Below are 16,391 nucleotides of genomic sequence, written 5' to 3' on the forward strand. Positions count from 1 at the left end.
GCCGTCTGTCTGCTTGTGTGGCCAACCGACCGTGTGTGTGTGTGTGTGTGTCCCATACCCAGAACGTCCAGGGAGCTCTGGTGGTTGGAGATGATGACGTAGGGTCCCTCTGTCTGCAGGTGTTCCAAGCCACTCACATCGAACCTCAGACCCAGGAAGTACTTAACATGGCGAACCAGAGCACGGACCACCCTGGAGACAGGAAAGAACACAGCAATGTTCAATTCAATCTTGATCTGAAATAAAAAATAAAAAAATCCTTCTGGATCGGTTTTAGTTTTTAGTTCCTTATTTTAGTTCCAGAGGAAATTGTGTATATACAGTGGGGGGAAAAAAGTATTTGATTCCCTGCTGATTTTGTACATTTGCCCACTGATAAAGAAAGGATCAGTCTATAATTTTAATGGTAGGTTTATTTGAACAGTGAGAGACAGAATAACAACAAAAATATCCAGAAAAACACATGTCAAAAATGTTATAAAATGATTTGCATTTTAATGAGGGAAATAAGTATTTGACCCCTCTGCAAAACATGACTTAGTACTTGGTGGCAAAACCCTTGCTGGCAATCAGAGGTCAGACGTTTCTTGTAGTTGGCCACCAGGTTTGCACACATCTCAGGAGGGATTTTGTCCCACTCCTCTTTGCAGATCTTCTCCAAGTTATTAAGATTCGGTCTTTCACCATTTGTGAACAGGGTGGTGTACCTAAAACTGGCCTAATACAACTATATTCAGTCAACAAAAAAACAATTGCCATTTAAGATTAATTTATTGAAACGTAACAATTATATTGTGTAACAATCTTCAAAAAGGCAGTTATCGCTGCAGTGGCGCCTGCTTGTAGAAACCTATGAATGTGTAATGGCATAGCCTTGTATTTTTAATTTAGCAGATGTAACGCTCTTATTTCCTGAGCCCTTATCGCAGTCAAGACACCCATTTTATAGAAAAAAAACTGTTGTAGAACAGAATATTTTCCAAATGAAATTTTTTGTGCCAGTGCGAAGTGATGCGTGTCTGGAACAGTTTTTGAAACGGGGCTTAATAACAAAATGCCTTATTTTTGATATAGGCCAACAGATTTAGTTTATTCTGTCTGTTCTGTGGAATTTTCTAAGTGGATTAATAATTCCACATTGAACACTGCACAGTGATTAATTACAGCCACGGCATTTGTTGGATGAGTTATAGGCCTAAACCGAATGATTCTGATGTTTTATTTATTAAGTTGACAGTTATTTGTAAGTAACTTGTGTTGAGGCGACCCTCAGATAAGGAAAATGTTCCTGATATTTTTTTTACCTTCTCAGATAAGTGAGCATGTCATTGGAAACACTTACTTTTTTCCCCCCTTCTAAAGTTCTTTAGACATGCATTTCTGTAGGCCTAATGGGAGCTTGTGCGTGAACTCGGCATGTGTGTGTGTGAGGGAGCGGTCAGAACACAATTGAGTGACAGACATGGAGAGGAAAGGGAATTTAGGGAGAACTGTGTGATGCTTGCCTTGGCTGTACTAATGGAACACTAGAGTCAAAACAAATTAATGTTTAAGACAATTTATTTTCCTCCCAGAACAAGCCACAAGCGCATTCCACCAAAATAGTTTCACAGAATTCTCTTTTTTTTTTTTTTAAGATTAGGTACTCAAAACAAGTGACAAAACTATTACTCATGCTCATCCCTACAATAACGTAGCTAGAACATTGCCTGCTGGTGGCATCACATGTACCATTACATTCAATAACATGACTAGAATGTCTGCTGTTGGCATGACATTCAAAACATGTGTAGGCTAGATGTAGAACATTGTCTGCCGTTCTTACCCAACCACAATAAGGGGAAGGAAATGGCTCTCTTTGGGTTAGGCTCTCTCTGTGCCCTGTCAGGAAAGCAATAAAATCATGGCCGCCAATCCCAAAAATGTCATTTTTATTTATTGAAGATTACACAAATGTTTTAACTTAAATGACTAAAACCAGATATAAAGTATGTAGAAAATATACATGTTTAAATGAGCTCATCTTTGGAGAACCACCCGAATAAAAACTAGACAGAATCAACATTTCCAAAGACGTCATGACATGGGGCCTCATTGATTTTGTTTTAACGTTTGAGACATTCCAAAAGAATAAGAACATGGCATACGCCATGGCAAAATGTGTAGAATTGCAGGACATTAGCTTTAAAAAAAAGTGTCCAGTGTTTTCAGATTCTTATTAAATATGACCTATAATTAATGGTAAAAAAAAAAAGGTAATGAAGTGTCAAAATGCAGCTTTTCTGTGTTTATTTGTACCGTAATTTCCAGACTATAAGCCGCAACTTTTTTCCCACGCTTTGAACCTCGCGGCTTAAACAATGACGCGGCTTATATATGGATTTTTCCCGCTTTCAATTTTTTCTTTCCAAAAAAAATAAATAAAACATTGTGACGTGCTCAGTTTTTTGGCGGCATGAAGCTTTCATTAGACCATTGAAATTGCCGAACGGGTTAAGGTCAAACAACTTTTTTGTTTACTGTTTAGATTAAATCAAGCGCTCTCAAACTTCCCATCATTCTGATTACGGTAGTCATTTTGTCACCCTCATCATGGCAAAGACACGGAGAAATGCATATGATGCAGCTTTCAAGTTGAAGGCGATTGATCTGGCTGGTTAATAGAGCTGCTGCACGGGAGCTTAGTATTAATGAGTCGATGACAAGCCGTGTTTCGTTAAAGCCTGTGTAAAGTTCATTTGTTTCAATGTACCGGTAGGCACCTGCGGCTTATAGACATGTGCGGCTTATTTGTTCAAAATAATATTATTATTTTTTTTTTTATTCAGTGGGTGCGGCTTATATTCAGGTACGCTCAATAGTCCGGAAATTACGGTACTCCATTAGCTTTTACAGAAGCAGCAGCTATTCTTCCTGGGGTCCACAAAACATGACAAGTAACAAAACACTGGTAGACAAGGACAGTCACATTAAAATACAAAAGAATTATACAAACAATACAACTCAAAAATAGTGTTCGTGTGTGCACGTGTCCCCTCACAGTCCCAGCGTTCCATGAGTTGTTTAAAAAATATATATTTTTTACAAAAGGTACTTTCGCTGTTTGGTTGAGTAATTGGAGATGGGAGTTCCATGCGATCATGGCTCTGTATAAAACTGCATTGCCGTGAATTTGTTTTGAACTTCAGGACTGGAAAAATAAAAACCTGGTGGCATGTATGGGTGTCTGAGCAAAATGTTTTTTTGATCACGCAATTGAATTTGTCACAGTAATACTAAAACAAAACAAAAATAGAAGCGGTTACTCTCTCTTCAACCAGAAAAGCCTGGCATGCATGTTGATGTTAGTTCTGTATGTGCAGTTAAGGGCAAGCCACGCTGCTCTGTTTTGAGCTAGCTGAAGCTTTGCTACCTCTTTCTTTGCTGCAGTTGACCATATTACCAGACAGTAAATCAAGATGAAACAAGACCAGAGCTTGAACTACTACAGTTTTTATAACAGATATACCCTTCCCCCATCTTCACAACAACTCTTGTCAATATGACTTGACCAGCCAATGTTATACCTAGGAGTTAAGCTTTCTGTTGGAATGGTGTGGGCGTATATAGGGTCGTGGTGTCATGAAATTTTGTCCGCCAGTAATTATAATGCAAATGACTGCCAGTCTCACGGTAATTGACCGTTAATTAACAAACATGTTTAGCATCTCCGGGCTTCCATGCGCCCTAGGAACACCTACATTTTAAAAAGTAGAATAAATCAATTTCATATAGCCTACACGTCACAATAAAATCCATTATTTATTTAGTTGTGATAGGCCTAGAAACTTCATAGAAATCAAAACATGAGGGCTGTATGGTGCGACTATATTGAGGATTTGGGAAAAGTTTCAATGCAAGGTGGAATTAAAAATGAAATGAGAATGAAGAGCCAGAAGGTAGGTTGCTATTTACATTATAACCTGAATGGAGTTGTGTAGGCTAAATGTAGGACGGTGAAAAGCGCAGTAACGTTATTGCTAGCCTCAATTAGCTAGCTTCTCTGTTTGATGCAGTCAAGATAAATAACTTATCATCCCATCCGGTTACATAGTACCTATCAAGAAGTCTAGCAAGAAATAAATGGTTGCGGTCTCTCCCACCGTGCCTGCGCTGGTGCTTTGAGCTTTCCATGTCTTACGCACATGCACCGCACAGCCGTCACTCCCTAATAACCTTCAGCTGATCGCTCTGTGCCTCTCCCCCTCTCTCCATGGCTCCAGTTTAAAAAAATAAAAATAAAGAAATGTGCTTTTTGCCACTTCCCTCACTTGGATCGAACCGTTTTTTTTTTTTTAGCATTGTTGGAGTTACACCAGACAAAGGTGTAAAAGTTCCAATCTAACTGAACAATCAGGGGTTTGTTTGGACAAGGCTGTAGCAGGCGTGGAAACAGGAGCAGGCTGACAGGGGAGGGGGATTTGAGTCTATTCAGGAGGAGAGAGTTTTAACATAACCCAGTGAGAAGGGTTGACAGCAGCACGTCATGGTTCACTAACACACCGACAGGTCTGTAATACTGTTGGCACTTCATAAGACACTCCCCTTGAGCAGCTAGGAGACTGGTTAGTTAGGGTCTAAATCTTATGTTTGTTTTCATCCCAAACTCAGTGTGAAAATTCATGATGGAATCTTGGCGACTGTTGACAGCAGCATTACGATTCCATTTGTTTGGAACGTCAGACGGGAAATCAGACAATTCCATCCCTGTTCCGGCTGAGGCTGAAGTGACACTTCAGTTCGCTTCAATGTTTGCTGCGTTGCGTGATGGTTTGTACTGAATGACAGTTTTCCACAAAACGGTGCACAATGTTCTTCAACAGCCTTTGAGTTACGTTTAAACCGGTTTGGTGGGTGTGGCAAGGTAAATCCTGATCAATATGGGTGACCATCTGAAATCGCAACACACCATATGGCAGGGATCATCAACTAGATTTAGCCGCGGGTCGATTTTTTTTCTTTAGCGGGTGGTGGGGGGGCTGGAAAAATATTACAAATAATTGGTAGACTGCAAATTGACTGCAAGAAACCCAAACGGATATATTTGACCAAAACAATTTCAAACCTTGCTTACATTTATATAGGATCACGTCTCTCTATTATGCGTGGGAATACTTCAGAACAGATTTATGGGGTCTATTTCACACCATATGTATCGAATTCAAAATTAAATCATGAATAAGTTGAGAATGTAAACATTTGAGGACGGGTCAAATAATGGATGTTAAAATCAAAAGTCAAACAATTGAAAGCATAATGTATAGAACTGTTAAAAAAAATAAGACATCAAAAGCAAAACTTGTAAGCAAAACATTTTAAAGCGAGAGCAAAACTGACAAATGATTAAAAATATATATTTGAAAAGGAATGCTACTCGTTTCTTTGCTTTCACTGACAGTCTTTTCAATTGCGAGTTTTGGCATAATTTTTTCCATGAAGGGCGGGGTTTAGAGGAAGGCGTAGACAATGAGTCTGCTTTGGTGCGCTAGTTTTGGAGCGACGATTCATTTAAAAAAAACCTGCATCATGTTAATTGATTTGGTTTTCTACTGCTTGCTTAAGTAGACAGTCTGATGTCACCACTACACGCGAAAATGTTTCCCCCTGTGCACACATGTTCTGAACATGGTGAACCAGTTACCAACACTTGCGCCGAACATTGTCCAACAGGTAATTAATATGTTTACCTAAGTAGTTAGAAGGGTCAGAGCCAGTGACACGTCAAATTGTTGATTGGGATAAGACGAACCGTCACTCCAAAACTAGCAAACCAAGAGACTCATTATCTACGCCTCCCTCTAAACCCTGCCCGTCGCAGAAAAATAATGCCAAAACTCGCACTCAAAAAGACTGGCAGTGAAAGCAAAGAAACATACATCGAAAGCAACGATACGAGTAGCGTAACCAAAAGGTAGTACATGCAGGAAAGATCGTAGGCAAAATGTATTCAATAGGATTGGTTGCTGAGAAAGTTGAACCGAAAATGATTTTTGCATCCGTTTTTAAATATATATATATTTTATCATTTGTCATAGAGTTTTGCTCTTGCTTTAAAGTTATTTGCTTCCAAGTTCTGGGGTTTTGCTTTTGATGGCTTATTTTTGTTTACAATTTTATACATTTTGCTTTCATTGGTTTGTTTCTTTGATTTCAACATCCATTATTTCATCCGTCCTAAAAAATATAAAATGTTTACATTCAACTTTATTTTTCATATTCACTATTTATTTTTATTTTGAATTCAATACATATGGCGTAAAATTGACCCCATACAGATTTCCCAAATTAAAATCCCGGAGCGGATTTCCTGGTGTCAAAAAATAAAAAAATTGGTGAACTCTTTCTAATATGGCCTGCCCCCCTCTGGGTCACTGTGTCTGGGTCCCTATCGCTTTCTCTTCATCTTGCACACTCACTCTCCATCTGTCTGTCTCTCTCTCTCACACAACACACACGTTAACGACAGTGAATAGGGTCCCACGCCAGACACCCTTTAGGGTAAGAGAGAGAATGCTGCCTGGAGCAACATGACACCACTGCCAATACTACTGATCTGCACACCTGGCTGTGAAACAGTTCAGTTATTCCAAGAGCACTGAGTCTGAGCCAGGTCAGTCTGCCTTGCCCTGTGTTATCGCTGAACTAACAAGGACAACAGGTAGCGGCAGGCTGGGGGAGGCCATCCATTGATTTCTAGGGGACCTTCCGGAAGACATAACCAGTCGATAACATGACCCCAACCAGGGGGGATATTCAGTTCTATCTGACCCCCATTCCTCTCTGAGTAATTATCCGATAATATAGCCACTTGTGTCCAATAAGCCGTGTCTCTGTCCACAGTACAATACCCAATCCCTCTGGCCTGCTGACAAGTGGACTGAGTGACACAGATGTAGTTTAACTCCACCAAGGAAAGTATTAGGTGGAAGTTGACCTGGTAAGAAGAGAGAGGTGTACAATGTACGTTTCTTGGGTAGGGAATTTTCCTAAATTAAATAGCCAGTTGGAAATTGGCAACCATCCAAAACACTGTAAAATGATTTAATTATCGATTCCAACACGGAAGTGGTATTGGTTTCATTTAGACTAAAATCATTGACATTTTGATTTGCTTGCATTAGCCTTCCACAATAATTTGCCTGAATGGCAATTTCATAGACATGTCTAATATGTGGGGCTAGCCTAAAGACTCCAACGTTACGGTCACTGTAAGTAGGCTACATCTTCCCTGTAAGGTCAGAATGACAGGCTGCCATGATCAGGACGCCGCAGGGCCAGTGTGAGATATTGCTCAGAAAACGTATCTCAATCCAGGGATGGGAGATAGCGATTTACTCTTAATTATCCCATATGATACATCGAGAAGATTGAAATACAGCTAGTTTTTAATTAAAAACGGCCTTTTTAACAGTATACTAGGCTAGCTAAAGAAACCCCTTGGAGTCGACTAGACTTCCAGTAGTTAACCACCCAAACGCTAGGTATCACATTTTCATGGAATCCAAATGGGCTGCTATAGCATCAGCTAGCCTAGCACGCTGACAAAAACAGCAGTTACATTTTTTTTTCTTAACGAGTAGTACTCCAATAGTCTCGATTCATCACTCAGGAATAATGAGTAGAGCGACATATTCCATTCCTGGATTGAGGTACATTTTCCAAGCCATATAGCGCGCCGGGCTCCGATGTCCACATTCTGGCATAGAAACATTCCTACAAATCACGAAACATGGCGATGTCTTCAATTGTGTAGGCAACGCCATGTACATTTACATAGGAAACACCTAAACGTCCCTTGTCTGTCATTAATGTTGAATTAAAGTATATTTCGACTTACTCTGGCCAAATGTCAGCTTTTGAGAGAATTTGAATAATTATCCACTGGAAAAAAATATTAAACTGACATGGGTCTGTGTGTGTGGCAATCAATAAGCGTTTGCTCATGACCAAAGGCATGTGCACAAGACTGAAGTACATACACACTAAAAAAGGTGTTTACATGGTTTTATGCATGTGGCGGGTGATTTAAAAAATATAAGTTGGGTAAACATTTCTGTGGATATTTGGTATTAAATTTCGAGCAGCTGAATGACAACTGGTAGAGTAAGTTGAATAAAATTACATTCAAACATGCTGGCTTGTAAGGAAAATGTCCACAAAAGTGCAGTGGTTTGTTTGATTGTATACCAATAATTGGTATCAAATACAAAAAGTCTTTAGACTAGGCAATGTTCCGAATAGCGAGAAGAAACTAACGAAAGTCGGATTATTATGGCTAGTATGGGCCATGACTCTAAACTAAAGGAATTCAGTTGACATTAAACCAACTGATGAAACCAAACATCCTCTTTTCTTGGTCCTGTTTAGACTTGAAACATTGACACACAATCTATGCAACAACAACAACAAAAATGCATAGATTAAAGTGGCATTTTCTGCAATCTATTGTTGGTTTACATCTGTGGGAAAAAAAACACACGCCTGTTGGATATGTTGTTCCAAACCGGTTCACAGCGACGAAAATGTCGGGCCCAGAGGCCATGTCCGGATGCGAGGTGAAGCTAACGTTAGCAAGCTAGCTAGTATTAGCCGCCTGGTTTTGAAAGTCCCAAACATCTGGCAATGCATTTGAAGCTAGCTAGCTAAATTTGCTTTATTTCCAACCCCTGGATAACCACCTCGCATTTCGTTATAAAAATGTTGCAACCAACCGGTGAAAAATATCAGTAAAATGGCTTATGATAAATGAGGGTAAAGCCACAGATTGATGTTATGTTTAACATTTCAAGATTTGGCAAGCTAGGCATCTTCCATTCAAATGAGCAAACGGAACGTTCCCTAGCAAAGCACGGCTCGCGCTGTTGTACAACCTGGAACTTACCTCATGTTTTCAACGTCTCTGCCTCCGCATTTCAGAATACTAAGCGGAATCGCAATCGCACCCAAAACCATCATATAAGCCACGTAGAAACACTTTTTGAAATAAAAAACAAAGGTGCTGCTAGTCCATAGCAGAAGTGGGACAAGCAGCATTAGGAATACCCAGAGCGCATCCATACTGATTCCTGCGAGAAAATTGGCAGCAAAAGCTGACGTTACTGTAGCTAGTGAGCAAGCGTGAGCGGCACTGTGGCACCGGCTGACATTTCAACTTCCAAGGTGCACAACTCGTTCTCTGGGTTAAAATAACGCGACCGTGAACAACAAATATGACTAAACTTTTCAGTCGACGATGGTGCAGGCAGCCTCATGTAGGTTCCGATATGAAATTCAATGGTTTCCGGTGGCACAAGCATTAAGTTCCTCTGCAGAGATGGGCAGTATAAAGCCCCACAGTGGAGTTGTAATAATACCCATAAAAGCTAGCGGGCAATTAGGGAAATGGTTCCAATCGTTTTTCTACCATTAATTTTTCCCATAGGGAATTTTAGAAACACTTAAAATAAGGGCTGTGTTTCGTGTAGACTTACCCTGGCGTGACGTTTTGATAACCATGTAAGTCTCTCTCAGACAACGTGACTTTTAACAATCTATTCAGCTCTATTTACACTCAGATTCAAAAATGCAAATTAGCATCAAAGTAGACATCATGCAAGACTACAAATCCCTGCAAGCTCCTGCACATCATCTCCAGCTGACACTTTTGATAACATGGATTGTGTCAATTGAAAACTTGCACAAGACAGTTCTCAGAATTGTCAATAAAAAAATGTTTAAACAATTTATTCATGACAAAATGTAGCTAACGTTAGATAGTCAATGCAGAGATTCTAACCTTTACCTTGATTTGGCAGTCTCGTCCAGTTCATCACGGTATTAGTAGTTGCGGACGTTACTTCTGTTTATTTTGTCATTCAAGTTACACTGGGCTGAATTATACTCCAATGTATTTTCAAAATACTGTAATTTGTATTTTCAAAATACAAACTACTTTACTATTAAAATGTTTTACAGCAGTTCAGATTTTGTGGTCCACCTTTCAAACTGCATTGGTATCAGAAGTCTGATAGTACTATGGATCGGTGTGATAAGAGCATCCGCTAAAATAAAAAATATAAAAGTACGTGTACAAATGTTGATAAATATTTTGTTGAATGTAGTTAATATGTACTGAATGTACTTAATACGATTGTTATATTTTGTTGTCTCACCTAGCTATCTTAAGATGAATGCATTAATTGTATGTCTCTCTGGACAAAAACGTCTGCTAAATTACTCAAATGTCTACCCGGACTATTTGCATTGTGTGCCCCCCCAACCCCTCTTTTACGCTGCTGCTACTCTCTGTTCGTCATATATGCATAGTCACTTTAACCATATCTACATGTACATACTACCTCAATCAGCCTGACTAACCGGTGTCTGTATGTAGCCTCGCTACTTTTATAGCCTCGCTACTGTATATAGCCTGTCTTTTTACTGTTGTTTTATTTCTTTACCTACCTATTGTTCACCTAATACCTTTTTTGCACTATTGGTTAGAGCCTGTAAGTAAGCATTTCACTGTAAGGTCTACACCTGTTGTATTCGGCGCACGTGACAAATAAACTTTGATTTGATTTGAGTGGATTTGAAATGGAAATGTGAAAATGAACAATTTCAAAGCAGTATTATTATAATGAATCCCCCCCCCCATTTTGTCAGTGGTGTAAAGTTCTTAAGAAGTGAAAAAATATTTTTAAGTACTACTTAAGTAGTTTTTGGGGGGAATCTGGAATTTACTTTACTATTCATATTTTTGCCTACTTTTACTTCACTACATTCCTAAAGAAAATAATGTACTTTTTACTCCATACATTTCCCTGACACCCAAACATACTCCAATGGACACACTTATCAAGAGAAAATCCCTAGTCATCCCTACTGCCTCTCATCTGGAGGACTCACTAAACACAAATGCTTTGTTGGTAAATTATGTCTGAGTGTTGGAGTGTGCTCCTGGCTATCCGGAAATAAAAGAAAACAAGAAAATTGTGTCGTCTGTTTTGCTTTATATAAGGAATTTGAAACGATTTATACTTTGACCATTGATTCTTATTACTTTTACCCATTTTTCTCCCCAATTTCGTGGTATCCAATTGGTAGTTACAGTCGTCTCATTGCTACAACTCCCGTACGGACTCAGGATAGGCGAAGGTCGAGTGCCATGCGTGCTCCTAAACACAACACAGCCAAGCCGCACTGCTTCTTGACACAATGCCCACTTTATACGTAAGCCAGCCGCACCAATGTGTTGGAGGAAACATCGTACACTTGGCAACCGTGTCATCGTGCATTGCGCTGACACGGCTGACATAGGCTGCTGAGTTCAGTCTCTAAAGATTTTGTGAATAAAGATTCGGTTAATTCTGTGTTTATTAGGCATGTGTTTCCAAAACAAAGCAGCTGCCAACAATTTCTGATTTGATTACAAATATATTTCCAAAGCAAAACATAGCGGCACAATGAAAAATGCATTATTGCTGTTGATGCCTGGGGCCAAAATCAGGTTCAAACTCAAGTTATTTGTGATCCTCTTAACATATTCATAAGATATTTGTTGGGCTGTGAAGCATCTTATTCTCTCTCCCTTTCCTGTTCTCTCTCTCTCTCGTGGCTAGTGGTGACTGTTTAACAGTCTGATGGCCTGGAGATAGAAGCTGTTTCTCAGTCTCTCGGTCCCTGCTTTGATGCACCTAGATGGTAGCGGGGTAAACAGGCTGTGGCTCGGGTGGCTCTGTAGAAGTCCATGAGGGTCTTAGGCAAGAACCTCACAAAGCCAAAATTATTCTCCTGAGGTTGAAGAGGCACTATTGCGCCTTCTTCACCACGCTGTCTGTGTGAAGGGACCATTTCAGGTTGTCAGTGATGTGCAAGCCGAGGATCGTGAAGCTTTTGACCCTCTCCACTGGAGCCCTGTCGATATGGATAGGGGCATGCTCTATCTGCTGTCTCCTGTAGTCCAGGAGATACATACAGTGCATTTGGAAAGTATTCAGACCCCTTGATTTTTTTCCACATGTTATTACATTACAGCCTTATTCTAAAATGGATTAAATTATTTTTTCCCCTCATCAATCTGCACACAATACCCCATAATGACAAAGTGAAAACAGGTTTTATACATATTTGCTAATTTATTAAAAGTAAAAACAGAAAAAAATATTTGCATAAGTCTTGAGACCCTTTGCTATGAGACTCGAAATTGAGCTCAGGTGCATCCTGTTTCCAATGATCATCCTTGAGATGTTTCTACAACTTTATTGGAGTCCACCTGTGGTAAATCCAATTGATTGGACATGATTTGGAAAGGCACATACCTGTCTATACAGTGGGGGAAAAAGTATTTGATCCCCTGCTGATTTTGTATGTTTGCCCACTGATAAAGAAAGGATCAGGCTATCATTTTAATGGTAGGTTTATTTGAACAGTGAGAGACAGAATAACAAAACAAAAAATCCAGAAAAACGCATGTCAAAAATGTTATAACTTGATTTGCATTTTAATGAGGGAAATAAGTATTTGACCCCCTCTCAATCAGAAAGATTTCTGGCTCCCAGGTGTCTTTTATACAGGTAACGAGCTGAGATTAGGGAGTGCTTCTAACCGCAGCTTGTTACCTGTATAAAAGACACCTGTCCACAGAAGCAATCAATCAATCAGATTCCAAACTCTCCACCATGGCCAAGACCAAAGAGCTCTCCAAGGATGTCAGGGACAAGCTTGTAGACCTACACAAGGCTGGAATGGGCTACAAGACCATCGCCAAGCAGCTTGGTGAGAAGGTGACAACAGTTGGTGCGATTATTCGCAAATGGAAGAAACACTAAAGAACTGTCAATCTCCCTCGGCCTGGGGCTCCATGCAAGATCTCACCTCGTGGGGTTGCAATGATCATGAGAACGGTGAGGAATCAGCCCAGAACTACACGGGAGGATCTTGTCAATGATCTCAAGGCAGCTGGGACCATGGTCACCAAGAAAACAATTGGTAACACACTACGCCATGAAGGACTGAAATCCTGCAGCGCCCGCAAGGTCCCCCTGCTCAAGAATACATATACATGCCCGTCTGAAGTTTGCCAATGAACATCTGAATGATTCAGAGGACAACTGGTGAAAGTGTTGTGGTTAGATGAGACCAAAATGGAGCTCTTTGGCATCAACTCAACTCGCCGTGTTTGGAGGAGGAGGAATGCTGGCTATGACCCCAAGAACACCATCTCCACCGTCAAACATGGAGGTGGAAACATTATGTTTTGGGGGTGTTTTTCTGCTAAGGGGACAGGAGAACTTCACCGCATCATTTGACGGGGCCATGTACTGTCAAATCTTGGGTGAGAACCTCCTTCCCTCAGCCAGGGCATTGAAAATGGGTCGTGGATGGGTATTCCAGCATGACAATGACCCAAAACACACGGCCAAGGCAACAAAGGAGTAGCTCAAGAAGAAGCACATTAAGGTCCTGGCGTGACCTAGCCAGTCTCCAGACCTTAATCCCATAGAAAATCTGTGGAGGGAGCTGAAGGTTCGAGTTGCCAACGTCAGCCTCGAAACCTTAATGACTTGGAGAAGATCTGCAAAGAGGAGTGGGACAAAATCCCTCCTGAGATGTGTGCAAACCTGGTGGCCAACTACAAGAAACGTCTGACCTCTGTGATTGCCAACAAGGGTTTTGCCACCAAGTACTAAGGCATGTTTTGCAGAGGGGTCAAATACTTATTTCCCTCATTAAAATGGAAATAATTTTATAACATTTTTGACATGCGTTTTTCTGGATTCTTTTGTTGTTATTCTGTCTCTCACTGTTCATATAAACCTACCATTAAAATTATAGAATGATAATTTCTTTGTAAGTGGGCAAACGTACAAAATCAGCAGGGGATCAAATACTTTTTTCCCCCACTGTATAAGGTCCCACAGTTGACAGTGCATGTCAGTGCAAAAACCAAGCCATGAGGTCAAAGGAATTGTCCTTAGAGCTCCAAGACAGAATACCAAAACATTTATGCAGCACTGAAGGTCCCCAGGAACACCGTGGCCTCCATCAGTATGGAATCACCAAGACTCTTCCTAGAGCTGGCCCTGGCCAATTTGAGCAATCGGGGGAGAAGGCCCTTGGCCAGGGAGGTGACCAAGAACCCGATGGTCACTCTGACAGAGCTCCAGAGTTCCTCTGTGGAGATGGGAGAACCTTCCAGAAGGACAACCATCTCTGCAGCACTCCACCAATCAGGCCTTTATGGTATAGTGGCCAGACGGAAGCCGCTCCTCAGTAAAAGGCACATTACAGCCCACTTGGAGTTTGCCAAAAGGCACCTAAAGGACTCTCAGACAATGAGAAACAAGATTCTCTGGTCTGATGAAACCAAGATTGAACTCTTTGGCCTGAATGCCAAGAATCACGTCTGAAGGAAACCTGGCACCATCCCTACTGTGAAGGATGGTGGTGGCAACATCATGCTGTGGGGAACTTATTTCAGCAGCAGGGACTGGGAGACTAGTCAGGATCGAGGGAAAGATGAACGGAGCAAAGTACAGAGTTCCTTGATGAAAACCTGCTCCAGAGCGCTCAGCCAAGACAACTGAGAATTGGCTTTGAGACAAGTCTTTGAATGTCCTTGACTGGCCCAGCCAGAGCCTGGACTTGAACCTGATCGAACATCTCTGGAGAGACCTGAAAATCTCTGTGCAGCGACGCTTCCCATCCAACCTGACAGAGTTTGAGAGGATCTGTAGAGAAGAATGGGAGAAGCTCATCAAATACAGGTGTGCCAAGCTTGTAGAAGACTCAAGGCTGTAATCGCTGTCAAAGGTGCTTCAACAAAGTACTGAGTAAAGGGTCTGAATACTTATGTGATATTACATTTTTTATAAATTTGCCAACATTTCTAAAAATCTGTTTTTGCTTTTTCATTATGAGGTATTGTGTGTAGATTGATGAAGGAAAAAATACTAATAATCCATTTTAGAATAAGACTGTAATTTAACAAAATGTGGAAAGAGTCAAGGGGTCGGAATACTTTCCAAATGCACTGTACATACAATATCTATAGTAAACAATGCATTAGACATGCATACAATGTTATGCATTTCCTCTCATACAGAAACATCTACTTTGATTTTGATCTAAGGATGACTCATGTTTGACTCACACATTTAGGACTGAGCTGAGGACACTCTGAAATGCATGTTGGTGGACTCCCTACCAGCACTCAATACATTCAGTGAGGTGGACCTGATGGTTTGAGGTCTTCAGTACAAAGAGGTAAGCAAAACATTTTGATATTGTTTGTTTCGCTTGTACAATAAAATCCTTGTCAACTGGGGTCTAAGCTTAACCAGATTTCATCATTTCTGACCGTGAAGAGACATGTTATGTTTATCCCTCTTATAAATCAAGTTGTTCAGCAGTCAATATGCCAGATTTAGACTACAGATATAACGGGATTAGTTGTGATAATCTAGGAGTGTAATCCAGCCCTGCCCTGCCCGGCACCTCAGATCTCAGACCAGTGTATCTGCTGTTTCTTATACTAGAAGCTTTGGACCGATGCCAGATAATTAATCCCTGAGTGACTGCAGTGTTGTACCACTACTACTGTTCTACTCAATCAAAACCTGTAGTTTTTGACTGAAGGTTTTGATTGAGTGGTGCAGCAGTCTAAGGCACTGCATCTCAGTGGTTGAGGTGTCACTACAGACACCCTGGTTTGAATCCAGGCTGTATCACAACCGGTCGTTGTGATACAGGGCGGTGCACAATTGGCCCAGCGTCGTCCGGGTTTGGCCTTCATTGTAAATAAGAATTTGTTCTTAACTGACTTGCCTAGTTAAATAAACTAGAAAAATTAAAAACAGCAGTTTCAGGAGTAGTCAACACAGCATTGATTCATTATGATTGTCTTTCACTGTCATTATTTACAGTCAACATTGTATTGTTTTTATAAAATCAGTAGGTGCAGTAACCTGATGTAAATAGTGGAAGAAACCTCACAGAAACTATATGGCTGATTTATATTTAGGGATACTATACTACCTGCCGCCCCACGCAGGTAGCCTAGTGGTTAGAGCATTGTGCCAGTAACCCGAAAGGTTGCCAAATAGAATCCCTGAGCTGACAAGGTAAAAATATGTCGTTCTGCCCCTGAACAAGGCAGTTAACCCTAGGCCGTCATTGTAAATATGAATTTGTTCTTGCCTAGTTAAATAAAAATACAAAATAGTTGTATGGTTTTGGACAAGAGCCCAAAGATTTCCGTATCACGGTGTTGCTTATGCATCTATCAGTTTTGGACATATTGAACTGAGCTGTGATTCCATTATCTTTTCCAGCGTCTTCTCCTCATATACAAAATGGGGGGCGGTGGCGTC

The 16,391-nt window shown here is 40.6% G+C and overlaps 1 protein-coding gene across 1 annotated transcript in view; it reads right to left on the minus strand.

The window, feature by feature from the left end:
* LOC106562956 (1-acyl-sn-glycerol-3-phosphate acyltransferase alpha) overlaps positions 1–9,353 on the minus strand; it is a 29,803-nt gene extending 20,450 nt beyond the window's left edge. The window contains exons 1-2 of the mRNA XM_014128090.2: positions 8,921–9,353; positions 59–192 (exon numbers count right to left, since the gene is read on the minus strand). Of these exons, the coding sequence (XP_013983565.2) occupies positions 59–192; positions 8,921–9,096 (310 nt within the window). The 5' untranslated portion in view covers positions 9,097–9,353. The remainder of the gene's footprint in view (positions 1–58; positions 193–8,920) is intronic.
* Between the last annotated feature and the right edge of the window lie 7,038 nt (positions 9,354–16,391).

Source organism: Salmo salar, chromosome ssa11, assembly GCF_905237065.1.
Source record: "Salmo salar chromosome ssa11, Ssal_v3.1, whole genome shotgun sequence".
In the NCBI taxonomy this organism is placed as follows: Eukaryota; Metazoa; Chordata; class Actinopteri; order Salmoniformes; family Salmonidae; genus Salmo; species Salmo salar.